This window comes from Haplochromis burtoni, unplaced genomic scaffold (genome assembly GCF_018398535.1).
Source record: "Haplochromis burtoni strain Fernald_Lab_line unplaced genomic scaffold, NCSU_Asbu1 Contig_8, whole genome shotgun sequence".
Lineage (NCBI taxonomy): Eukaryota > Metazoa > Chordata > Actinopteri > Cichliformes > Cichlidae > Haplochromis > Haplochromis burtoni.
In genome coordinates this window covers 702,115-715,630 of record NW_024582369.1, presented here as the reverse complement: position 1 = coordinate 715,630, position 13,516 = coordinate 702,115, and the positions used below count along the sequence as shown (strand labels likewise).

The window sequence follows — 13,516 nt, the reverse complement described above, 5'->3', positions numbered from 1 at the left end:
TTCAACTATAAAACTATCTAGGATAAAGAAATCAAAAGAAAATCAAACTATTTATGTAGAATCACCAACTATTTTTGTCCTACAACCACATTTCAAAAAAAATGTGCTTCTGCATTTTGTTTTTATTTACATTTTGCTGTATTTAACAATTAAAGCTACTGACAGAGAACGTGAATAGCACTGATTAACTAGTTACAATGTGATGGTCTGGTGCAAAAACATGGGTCCTGTAATTCATGCAGTTGTTAACAGAAGCTACAAAATCAAAGAGAAATCCCTTTTCTTTTTTTTGCATTAGAGGAGCTATGTTCCTGTCAAATAATACTGACTAGGTCAGACAGTCAGATGTGCAGTAGCCTAATGTCCTCTCCACCAAATACCAAACTGAGTTCACAAGGCCTGGTCAGGCATGAGAGAGTGGAGCTCCACTTTCTTGGCCCCATTAGCTTTACATAATTTAGCCATTACAGCCCTAACTAGATGGATGAGCACTGAGGCAGAGCTGGGCTAGTACTGTGGAAACATTCAAAAGGGAAATAAATGCGAGCGAGACAAAAGAAGATAAGGCGTATGGGAGAGAAGACAGTGAGAAGAAACTAAAACAGAAACTGAGACAAAAGAGACTTAAAAACAAGATTATAATGGAAAAAAACCTCTTTAACATTAACAGATTAGCACAGATCATCATGTGAATGGCGAGACCATAAAGTTTAACATATGAAAATGGGCATACAAAGAGAGCTTTAAAATGATTGCTGCCCAGAAGCAAGATCAGATATTATGTCTTGGAGAGCTAATACTATGAGGTTTATGGGCATGGTTAGTTGAGTGCTATGTGTGTGATTATGGCTCAGTGGTAATTGCACTCCTCCATACCTGCACCTGACCCCAGAAACTAGGCCCTCTGCTTCTAGGCCAAGTCACACCCAATAATAGAGACTAGGACAGATGCTTTTTACTGCTTTTCAGAGCATCTGAGGTAGGCAAGATATCCTCTGCAGGGTACCCTCTGCATGATACTCTACAGCTATGCAGAACAGATCTTTGCTCAGCTGTATAAATCCCAACAAGTGTGAAACATGAACATTTTCTTTTCTTTGTCAAAAGATCTCACAGGTGCTGTACAAAAAAGGAAAAATTCACCATTATTAGAACAAGTTCCCGTGATGACAATTACATACCGCTTAGGGTAATTTAGGATTATGAGAGTAAATGTGAAGGAGGAGAATTGAAGTGTTAAGAAATGCTAAAACAGCTGATTTTTTGTTTCAATACATAACTTGACAATGAAGTCAGAAGATAAGGTTTAAAGCTACATAAGGATGAGATTAGAATGGATACAATTGTAATGCTTTTACTTAGTATTGTGTGTTGAGTGTAATGTGTTATTAGGAAATCATAGCATCACCAAAATCCTAGGCAAAAGAAACAATGGAGCATAATAAGTACAGTACGATGATACTACAAAGGCATTGCTGCAAATTTAATCTAAGACTATCATTTTGATCAAAATACTCTACAGTTCTTAATATAAATCAGTGCTGTCCTACCCCGAGGGCAAGTTTAACACAGCTGCCTTTGTGGAGGTGGTCTTGATGGAGAGAACTGGCAGCTGAGACTGCAGACTTGTCCAAGAGTGTGGCACGGCGATGAGAACTGCAGACCTACGTGCTGCTGACATTTCCTGTTCTGTGAAAGTGGAGTAAAAAAAATAAATGCACTGGTGGCACTCTGCAGGGAACAAAATTACAGTGGTTTCACAAAATAAAAATAAAAATAACCCAAAATGTAGATTAAATATGTCTTTGATGCACGGTTTGTACCTGCGAGGAAAGTTAGTGTTTGTGTTTCCATGTATGTGTGTCTGTGTCTGTGCACTGATAAGCCCTTACTCTCCTCAGCTGCATGTCCCCAGAGAAGAAGAGAAGAGAAGCTGATGAGGATCTGGGAAGGTTGCAGGCTGTCCACACACAGGTAATAAGTGCCTCTCACCTCTGGACACTGCTGGAAGAAACACAAACACGGAGAAGGACAAGTGGAAGAGAGAAAGAGCAGAAAGCCGTCGGGAGACATGGAAGATAAACTAATAGAACGGTGGCTTAGTGGAGGAGCAGTTGAAGGAAAATTCAGAGAAGAGAAGGGAGCATGGTTGCAGTGGGGGATTCAAATAAACAGAAGTAAAAACAAAAAACAGATGGAGGCTTCATAGTTGGCACCTAAATGAGAGATACAGAGACAAAGAATTAAGTAATGTCAGAAAAAGCAGCTGCTGAGAAAGGCAAAGCAGGAGACAAAGAGAGGGGAAGACTGACAGAGACCAAAAGGGTCAGAAAGTATGAATTTCAGAATAACAAGTCGAGACAATTCTTAGTATGCATATTGGAGTGTTGCTGTTGTTTACATGCTTACTTCGGGGCTTGCTACAGCAAGGGATCCGGAGCTAAGTGTCTGTGTGGATGATCCACTGCATTTGACGGCTACTGTTGTTTTGGAGAGGACAGTATTCTGCAGATAAAACCAGCTTAGTTAATCACAATATGTCCCGTACAATTACTAATTGTATGTCAAAGCACATTCAGTTACATGGGAAAATAAAACCAAAGTTTAGTCCCGTAGATAGAACTTGCACAGTCTGTACCTTAAAATGTGATTTCTGAATATGATGCTGGTAAGTCTGTGGTTTATGAAACACCAAGAGAGTCCTGAAATTAGAATACAAATAACCCCACTTATTTTATATTATTTTTTAGTATGAGCGATTATGATATTAATCAGAACCTATTTCTGCATGTATGTATATGTGTCTCACTGAAAGCATTTATCAAAGTCCTCCAGGTCAACCCAGGTCTTCTGTAGGACCGGCTTGTTAGTCGCATAGTAGGATTCCTTAGTTACAGGCTCTTTGATTTCAGTTTGGGGCCTATCTGCAAATAAAGTTTAAATTGAACATAAGGTGACACCGTTCCTGAGTAATAATACATTTATATACATGCATTTTCTTGTGTTAGTCATTTGGTATAACGTAGTATGCATGTAGAATATAGACACCTAGCTGAAAGTGGAGCCACTGGGTAAAATTCTTGATATCCTCTTTGTCAAAATTCAGTAACTAAACGCTTTTCCTTTTGTGACTCATAGCAAGTTATCCTAGACTCAAATCATTATCTTAAACACACCGAGCCGAATTGGCCAAACTCCCACATAATGGCACAGTGTAAGCGCACATGCACATCCTCACTCCCACTCACCGACTCCCACTATCTCAATGCATCTCATAGACATATGCACACATCCCCAAAAAACACACACATGCACACCCATACACATACAAACAGTCTGCCCCCGAGCTCTACTTAAAGCGAGAGTCTGATCAGAAAGCTGAGGTGGCGAGGGCCACCGTCTCTGCTGTTGAGCAATGGTGGTCCGTTAACTCAAACTGCAGGTGTTACTAAGCAACTAAACGGGGGCAGAGAGGAGGCAGGGAATTGGCCGGTTGTCACAAAGCATAATTTCAGTCCTATCTTTTTCAAAACGTCTCGACCAACCGCTACAAGCACGGAGAGGACGATGGTTGGATTGGAGGCAAGAGATAAAAATACGTCTAATTACATTAATTGGGACTATGATGCACGGATGCCGTTCGAGTCAAACAGTAATGAAGACCTCCATAACATATGTCAACTGCATAAAAAACCCAGAAAAAACTGAAAATAAGGGGCATTTGTTATTTGTGGCAGTCTAATATTTGACCTCGGGTAAAACCATCTTATGTTGGGATTCAAAGACAGCTCGTATTAGGGGCCTGGTGTTGCAAAGGAACAGCTTTTACCATTGGAGATGTCATCACTGTTCTTCTTGTCCTCTGCAGTAACCTAAAGGGACAACGAGAGAGTGAAAAAAGAGAAAGTGAGAGAGGCATGAACTGTGTGTTGCTGACAGAGTAGCACTGGCAGAGATACGCCTCCACCCTCTAGTGATTCCATGCCAGCTGTGGTGTTGGGCCATTCTCACCCAACACTGAGACACGGTTTAATGTGACAGGGTCTGCCCCTCCCCCTGCTAAAAACACCAACAGGGAATACCAGCTCTAATTTACCCCGACTGTCAGTGACAGATGAGGAGTTATAATGTTGTTTAGTGTGTTGCTTCTCTGAGAGGGGATTTACTAAACAGTCCTGATTTCATGCTCATCTGGCCAGCACAATAAAGAAACATAGCTAATGAGTTATTATCATATGCTTCAAGTAGCATTATGTTTGGTGTGAGCAAGAAGGAAGATGCTGCGGTCTTTAAAAGAGCATTAGAGCTATCAAAGAGAAGTGCAAGAATTAGTACACCAATATCAGCTGGCTCCAACTTTCCTCCAGCCTCCCCACCTCCTTAAAATTTTTTTTTTTTTTAAATGTATTTCAAACAATGCTCCCCTCTGGGAAAATTCTGGTGAACGTCCAACAGTTTACTCAGCTCCGAAGAAGAATTATATATCTTCGTGTTGTGTAACTTCAAAGCAACCCCTGCCAAGACTCTCTGATGAGTCAGAGTGAGTGTGTGTGTCTCTGTATGTGAGTCACCGCATATTTGAATAAGTACCCAGAGACCCAGACAGACGGAAAGAGGCATTGTGATTGGGAGGCACACTTGACCTCCTCTTCATCACTGTATAGCAACACTTTCCTGCTGCAAAAATGTCAGCGCGTATGTCAACGTGTCTTGTGTGCATAAAACTTTAAGCTTTCGAGCTCCAGTCTGTGGTAGGTCCTGTTCACTGACAGCACGGCACTTTGGTGCGCTGCTTGTTTTACCTGTGTAGACTAAGGAGATATTGAGACAGACACAATTTACACACAGGGCTCCTAGGAGTTTAGCTGCTGCTTTTGGCTTTTCAGCAATTTTCCACAAAAGAAATCACAGTCATTATGGGAGAAAGATGGCATTATCAAAAGCCACCCCACCGTTTTATTTTTGCACAGACAAATTAAAGCATTTCCAATGTACTCTTAACTAATTTAACATTCTCCCCCTGAGATAAACTGTAATTAGTGATGCAAACTGAAACTATGCAGGTGCTTGGTTGTTTAATGACTACCATACTCATATTAGAAGTTGAAACATAATGCTCTAACCCACACTTCGGTTGAGAGAGTGGGGCATTTAGGGTATTACGCTCATCATGTGAAGGCACCTTCTTCTCTCATAGAAATATAGAGCTGGATCAAAAAAAAAAACAAAAGAAAAAAACCCCTCTCATGTCATTTATAGTCTGTCAACACGTGACCCTGCCATGTGCTTGTCAAGAGCAGGAACACACACTTTAGATAAATGTGGCCCATGTGACACACACACACACACACACACACGCCTGCACACACATCAAACGACACATCAAATTAGCATGTCCACACTGCCCTAACCTAACCGCTCTATAACTGGTCACAGTTACACAAGAGGGCGATTAATATGAACTCTATTTTTTCCCCTATGCTAGGAGTGAAGTGTAATAATGAAGCCCCCAGGAGACGCAGACACTGATGGCTCATCATCTAATTGCGCTGCTTTTTTCATCAGCACAGTACATGACCTCTCCCTGCATGAAACCCACGCATTCAGCTCACCACCACCACACACCAGAGATTCTCTCTTCCCCGCTTCCCAGTTTCTTGCCCCGCTTTCATCTATTTCAGTGCAAATGTGACTCTGTTTATATTTTCTTATTTTTTTAGTTCCCCTAAATTTTTTTAAATTGAACAATACAGTTGTCCACCCTTTTTTTTTTAGTCTTTGTTATCTTTGTTTCTGCCCTCTTCTCTTTGTCTGCATGTGTCTGCTACAATGAATCCCCACCCCCTGTTATTTCCCTTTTCTAGCTGGTTCTCTCTTTAGTGCAGATGTGCCCCTGGTCAGTAGTGGCCTGGCTGGGAGACAACAGAAGTGACTTTGAGACTGGGGGATGGCAGCCGTGTTGTCACTGACACACAGAACTACTCTGAATAGCCTTTGACCGCATACATGCAGGGCAGAGAGACGAGTGAGGCAACAGGAAAGCAATGAAATGAAGACATGACAAAGGGCAACAAATCTTTTTGCAGAAATAAAATAATGTCTTCATTCATTCCTTTTTTGGCATTCCAACAGGTCACAGATGCTTAAATTCTATTTGAGGGATAACAGCGGTTCTACAACGATGCTTTGTTTGCAAATATTTGTGAAATCTGAAAATATTTCGCCCTCGTGGACCATAATGCTATATACCTCCATTTTGTCAGTGCAGTTTGGTGAGTTAGTGGTGCATTCAGCCGCGTCAAGCTCAAGGCCTTCTTGACATTCAGTCTCCTCTTCCTCAGTAATGGAGACCAGAGGGGATCTGTGGGAACACTTCCTGGGAGTGTTTTGCTTGGTCTCTCTGACACATAAAGACACGTATTCAAGCACCAAGTTGTGTGCAAATGTAACATATCATAATCATACCATGCACAGATCTCATTGCATTCTATAATCTGCCATTTTTCTTTGTTGATACAAAAATATATAGTATTACGGTAGCAAAAGGAGCAAATCTCTAATCTTTACTCCACTGTGGGTTGTAAAACACAAAAGCAAAATTCCCATAGTTCACATTTCTCAATTACTACGAATGCATTCATAACAGAGAGTCGAGATGGTGGTTAAGTAAGATCGTAAAAAAAACAGGTGATAATGGTGTATTATGATAATGGTGATGTACTTTGTTGACCTCCATATGGAAGCTGTTATCATGCTTTCCTTTTTCTATAAAGAGGTCAGGCTCAGGTTACCTATAGACTACTGAAAGACATCAGAAAGGAGAGAAGAAAATGTTATTTATAAATTTATCAGTTTCAGTGTACGCACGGCTCTGGAACTGAGCCCCCGCTGCTCCTGGTACGGTAGGAGAGAAAAGGGCTGGCAACCTCAATGAACTGCTCTGGTTTTGACAAAGGGATCTCTACAAAAAAAGGGAGAGAAAAAAAACCTTTACATATCATGCCAGCACCGATTTTTCACACTCTGACTCTTTTTACTTCATTTTCTGTTTTTCACTCAGAGATCAGCTGATGTCAGATATGCCTGAGCCAGCAGCTATTTTCAAAACTGAAATAATGTAGCTGCCCTACTCCTATTTTCATTTCAGCATGCGGTGCTGCATGCCCTCTCTAGTGCAGGTTCTAAATCTCCTGCATTAACACTCACTTTTCGTTGGAGTCATATTTATTTATGACATTCACCTACACGCTATCGCATAATTTGTGCTTTTCTATTTGTTTGATATCCTCCCCTGCATACTCCTCCTGATTCTCCTTCACCGCCTTTTTTCCAAACTTAATTTTAACATCTTTCATTTCCTGTTTCAATCTTCCTCTAACTTACTCTTTGGTTCAGCAGTGACCAAGATCTCCTTGGGCTGACGGATGAGTTTCCAACGGGGCACAGGTGGAGGTTTGGGTGGTGACTCTAGCGGGCATGCGCGGGTACGAGTCAACAGGACAGCATGGCTGTGTAGCAAGGAGAGGCCATAACGACGTAGAAATTCAGAGGAATTAGCCTGCATAACCGACACACATACACAGAAATCATGCATGCAGGAGTCAACCATGAATATTTAAGAAATACTCTGGCAGATAATTAGAAACTGTTCTCCAATCAGGTTTAGGGGTGTATATAGTAAACATTTTTTTAATCTTTAACACCCACTGCATTTTAACAATATTGTGTGATTATCTAAGGTGTTAGTTTAAAAACATAGCGACATATTAGCATGGAGGACAGAATCATTCAGGCAATAAGTTCAGACACATCTGCCAAAATACATGAAAATACAGTATGTAAGGCAAAAACAGCAATTGCACAATTCTAATGAGCTTTAAAGTCAATATTTGGTATGATCACTTTTTTAAACATCATAGCCTGAACTCTCTTGGGAAAAATTTATTTTCAGGAATAGTTCTCCAGGCTTCTTGAAGGACGTTTAAAGCTCTTCTTTGCATGTGTTTTGCTCCTTTCTCTGTCAAGATGATCCCACACTGCTTCAATAATGTGGAGGTACAGGCTCTGGGGAGGCCAATCCCTGACTGAGTTTCATTGTGTGTTTTTCCACCCAGGTATAATTACTGCAGTGGCAGTGTGCTTGTGATTACTGTCCTGTTGACAATTGGAACCCCTGCCAATGAGCTATATAAGCACCAGTCCATTTACCATCAATTTTGAAAAGATCTCCGACACAACTGGCCCAAACCATGACAGAGACTCCAGTGTGTCAGTATGTTTTACAGATAACTGTAGACACTCACTGTCATGAACCCCACCATACATACTGATGGCATTTTAAATCAAAAATGTAAAACTTGGAAATTTTCCATCAGACCTGTTGCTACTGAATTTCAGTCCAGTTCTTGTGTAATTTGGCATACCTCAGCCCTTTGTGCTGTTTCCCTTTCTAGAGAATGGCTTCTTGACAGCCAGCTTTCCACCGAGACCATTTCTGATGAGCTTTCAACGAACAGTAGATGGCTCAAGTAAAGGGTCTAGTGTGTCTCTTAGGTCCTGTGCCAGATCTTTGCTGGATATTACTTAAGCACAAGACTTTCAGATACTGTTCATTTGCTATAAATATTTTTCAGGCCCCAGATTTTTTAAGGATAAACTGCTAATTATGCTGAAATATGTCAAATTTTTTTATTTATTTGTTTTATGCCTGTCAAACTCTGTTATCATTCACATTTTTCAAAGATTAAGCTCAGGAAATGGGAACAAATTATGTGTTTTTGTAACAGACCACTTGTAACAAAGTGCCTAAAGATAGCAAAGAACCAGTTTCAAATGGTAAGTTGTGTGGATACAACACTGGTTCATTCTGGGAATTAGGTGATTTTATTAATGCTTGAATGAGTCATAGTTACATGTTAAGTGGGTTAACATACAAAAAACCTTTGGAGAGCCTGCAGAACTATTGCTCAGGAGCCTTTAGAAAATTACAGTTAAATAAATATAAAGAAATGAGTCTTGACTCAAGACACAGTACAGTATATGAAATCATTACATAAAATTTGTGTATATATACTTTAAACCTGTCACAATGTGCATGTTACAGTTACATCAGAATGTGAATTTGTATCCTCGCAAATTTGCACTAAATATCTAACTACAATCTCTAGCAAGTGAAATCGAAATTTCATAGTTCCAAAAGTCTGAAGACTAAAAATTGCACATTATGAGTCAACATATATACGTGGTCAACATTTTAGGAGGAATATTAAAAAGACATACCATTTGGCGAAACCCAAAGGAACCGTTATGTAGTTGAAAAGGGTAGCAAGCAGCACAAACCACTATGTCAGGGTCTGCTGAGAAACACACGCAATGAACAATAACAGGTACAGTTAAACTGCATTGTCATAAGTGTTAATATACAACTAATTTTAGACTAAATGTGATTGATTCTAAATAGTAACATCAATATAGTGAAAGCGCCACACAACAATTAAATTAAATCCAACAAAAGAGAAAGCAGAGCTGACAAAAAATACCATACACAAAATAGCTTCCTACAACCTGTTTCACACCTCCTGCCTGGAATGGGGGTCCTACAGGCAGTTTGTGGTACGCTTTGGCTTTGTCCCAGTTTGCTGCTGGTTCGCGGCAGCACCTGCTCGCCAACACCTCTAAGGGGAGGGGGTCAATATGTGTACATGTGTCTTTATGTCTTTCTATGTGTCATTAGTGGGTCGGTGAGTGTAGGGCTGGTTATCGTCACTGATTTCTATAATCGATTCGATTCCGATTCACAAGGTCCCCATTCGATTCAATTTTGATTCAGACTGTTAGAAATATTATAATTCTGATCATTTATCAGTGCATATCCATATTTTTATATCTATGTATAAAAACAAAGCTGACACTTGTGAGACTTCATCACAGGTGTGAGCATCACAGCAGATGCCTTTGTGTCAAAGTAACTGAGGATAAAACACAGAAAAACATGAAGGAAATTTCCCTGGTCTGGCTTTTTATAGCAGATAACCCCCTTAAAAATATTCTGCAGTGCATCAAAAACAGAAGAAAACCATGAATCAACATATGAACATTACCTGATGCTGCTGAAGTGAAGCAGAGCGAAGATACAGAGGTTTTATTAGAGACACAGCCAAGCGTTTTGCAATTTGCCATGATTTTACAAAGTTAAAATTTCTTTGGTATCAAACAGTCAAAATTAGGCTTTCTTGTTGGAAAAAGAAAAAAAAACAACAGGCCGATAGCACTGTACACAACACTAGACTGATGTTTAATAAGCAAGTGAATAATGAAGAAAACAGAGATTTGAGATGGCAAACTATTCTTGAAGTACAATGAGAGAGAGAGAGAGCTGTGCAGGAAGTGTGATTTTATCGTGTGTTTAAACAGCAAAAGCAAGAGGGAATTAATGACAATGTTTATTAAATGTGAAGTGTAGCTTTGATCTTCTTTTGCTGCTGGTGAAGTGAATTTTGGTCAGAGAGTGACGAAACCTGTCGGCATCAGAATCTCTGAGATGTCAGCTTTCACCACCCGATGGCGTGTCTCTTTATGTGCTGTTGGGTGCACGATCCGTGTTTACATCTTTGTGCCGAATGTGTTTACCTGCTCTCAAATAGTTTTGTGAGCTTTAACCTGAGATTCTGGCGTTTCTGGCAAAATATATTTATATTTAAAAATCGATTCAGGATTTAATTAATCAATATCACGTTATTCAAGCTAAAATCGATTTGAATCGGAAAATTATTTTTTAAACCTACTGCTAGGTGAGAGTGAGTGAGTGAACGGCCTGTATGAGTGTGTGTGTGCATGGCTGGAGCTCGCTGAGCCTTTGCCCCTGTGGGACATGGTCAACGCTCCCCACTGGAGGTTTCTCTGTTTGTTGGTTCCACGGTGCATGGCTGGATGTTCTGGTGTGGTCGTTGGCCGACTTCCTGGCTTGGACCTTCTCCTTGGGACCTGGATCTCAACTCGTGCAAGGGTGGCCCGCCTCTAGCAGGGTCAACTTCCCGTTGCCTCTGGTCCTCTCACCCTTTGGTCGTGTGGCCTTCCTCCGGGGATGTCGCAGAGAAGTGTGACCTTAAGTCTACGGTACTCTTGGGAGCTGTGGATTGCACGGTTGTCCTGGTATCAAGCCAGTCTGCCTCTGGCTCCTGGGGGCGTTATTGCGGCTTTACACCTTCATTATCAAGTACATCTGAGACAAAGACACAGATACTCCCACCCTCTCTCTCTCACATTCACACTATAAGAAGATTGTTGACCTATATATCTGTGTATTTTCTAATTTTTGTGTTCCACGTGCTGTATGTTTGTTTTTTCTTAGAGGTGCAGCAGTTGGCGATACATTGTGTATTTCTATTTGCACTCTATCCTTTATTACATTTACCCCTATTTTCCCAGACTAGAAAGATTACATTAAAAAACACTATTGTCCTCCACAGGTATAAACAATGAGGCTATATTTAGGTTCTTTAGGGAGTTCTTCCCCCTTTAGTGCATCTTAAAAGTATATCATATAAGAGCACATGGGCCAGGAGACATGGAAAATCAATTTGGCCGACCATGGTGAAGAGTGATGGGAACACCGCCAGGCTAATATAAAGGCTACACATTAAAAATTGAAAAGAGAAGTTGTTGTCACATTGACTACTAATTTCTGCATTTCACTGGAATTTCACAGTAAGCACCAAAACAGCGAAATAGAAGAAACGTGTAGGGTCTTTTAGTGTTTGCATACGTAGAAAAGGACAATGCAGCAGATTTCCCTCAAGCAGAAAATGTTTTGTGAAGTAATACCACCTTCACATGCATGACATTACATTATGTTAATATGCAACACTTGAGTTATTCCAAAAAAGTGAGACTGTAGCAGAGCACAGGGAACAGTCTACTGTCAGAAAGAGCAGGTGGGTGAATGTGAGAGCAAAACAAAGATAGATTTTAATTTATATAGAAGTTGAAAATAGCAAAACATCACAAAAGGATTTCTGAATTCAATACTCTGAATATTACATATGCAGGTTTTAATACAAGAGGAAGCTTTTCTTCCACATAATTACCTCATAATTACCTGTTTTGCCCCTTGACCTTTAATATGCAACACCAAGACCTTAGCTAATTTATCCACGCAATTACCATTTTGAGCAAAGCATTTAAATGAACTGTACAGCCTTAAAAAGCATTGTATTTCTGCTATGGCCTGAAACAACTCCAAGCAACAAATACATTTGTGAGGACGTTTCACTTTTATCTTCCCACAGTTGACCGGGGAAGCTCTCCTGCCCTGCGGGAGCACCAAATAATTTACCCTTCTAAAGCTCCCTCTGCTGGTTTATTCATGGTCCACCATACACACATTAACCCTCTGCACTCCATAATATATGGGCGGCAGACCTCACAAAAGACAGGAAGTTATTCTTGATGTAACATGAAAGAGGCCCCAGGGCTGACAACGGAGTTCAGAAAGTTTGGCATTTTGAAGTACAGCAAAGTAGTGACTTTAGGTCTTAAGCCTGTCCTGTCCTAAAGTAAATCCCTAGACCAAAACTGTGATTGCTACAAGTTGGATTTCTTTAGCTCTATAAGCATTAACTCTATACTTGTGAACTTTTAAGCAGGACCTCCGTATTTAAATTAAGCAGACCTTCCTCTACCTCTCTACCAAGTTTCACGTAATTCAGTTTTGTCCTTTTTATGTCATTGTGGTGAGAAACAGACTGGCTTCTGATGTGCCTTGGGAAAGGAAATATATATTGCATATAGCTGTTAATTCAGCAAAGGAAATGTAGACATGACATATAAATCCATTAATACAGCACAGTTACAAAGACACAGGACACAGAAATGATTCTAAAACCTTCTGCTGATAAATTAATTAACTGAGCAGCAAAGCAATTCTGTGCATACAAATTATGACAGTAATGGCTGACTGCATTGACTTACTCACTCAATTAAATGTGCAAGCAGAGTGTGTAATTGAGACAAAAGTTTGCAAGTATGTATAATTGCATAATTATTTGCCTCTTTGTGACTTTGTGTCTTACTTGTTGTGTCTAACTGAGGCACAATATCTACCTTTACATTGCTCTGACTCCAGTAGCTGATTCTTTCTTCTACTTAGGGTGGAATCCTTCACTTGAGCTGCATCTGTGGGCTCAGGCTTCGTCACTGGCAAACTGTCATCCAGGTGTTTAAATGTAGGAATGGAGTGTTGTAAGAAATCCCAAATTTCTCTCAAGTACACTGACCTGAAAGAGAGATAAAGACAACATTATCAGGCTACAGCAGGTTATATTAGTTTCACTGTAATCACTTGTTAACTATCTGCCCCAAATAGAAAACATTTCACAATGTCACCAGTACCCTTGATGATGAGTTTTGACACCAGAGTATACAGTGGGGCAAAAAAGTATTTAGTCAGCCACCGATTGTGCAAGTTCCCCCACCTAAAATGATGACAGAGGTCAGTAATTTGCACCAGAGGTACACT

General features: G+C 40.2%; 1 protein-coding gene across 10 annotated transcripts in view; it reads right to left on the bottom strand.

The window, feature by feature from the left end:
* Positions 1-13,516, bottom strand: part of adgb (androglobin) — a 40,002-nt gene that overhangs the window by 16,250 nt on the left and 10,236 nt on the right. For 7 of the 10 annotated variants that reach the window (XM_014338549.2, XM_042225888.1, XM_005914612.3 and 4 more), the window contains 11 exons: positions 13,102-13,274; positions 9,280-9,356; positions 7,384-7,558; positions 6,868-6,961; positions 6,250-6,400; positions 3,830-3,872; positions 2,810-2,924; positions 2,639-2,702; positions 2,410-2,505; positions 1,893-2,004; positions 1,551-1,689 (listed from right to left, as the gene is read on the bottom strand). In XM_014338549.2, the coding sequence (XP_014194035.1) occupies positions 1,551-1,689; positions 1,893-2,004; positions 2,410-2,505; positions 2,639-2,702; positions 2,810-2,924; positions 3,830-3,872; positions 6,250-6,400; positions 6,868-6,961; positions 7,384-7,558; positions 9,280-9,356; positions 13,102-13,274 (1,239 nt within the window). The remainder of the gene's footprint in view (positions 1-1,550; positions 1,690-1,892; positions 2,005-2,409; positions 2,506-2,638; positions 2,703-2,809; positions 2,925-3,829; positions 3,873-6,249; positions 6,401-6,867; positions 6,962-7,383; positions 7,559-9,279; positions 9,357-13,101; positions 13,275-13,516) is intronic. The other 3 variants (XM_014338555.2, XM_014338560.2, XM_014338552.2) reach the window with 3 other exon arrangements.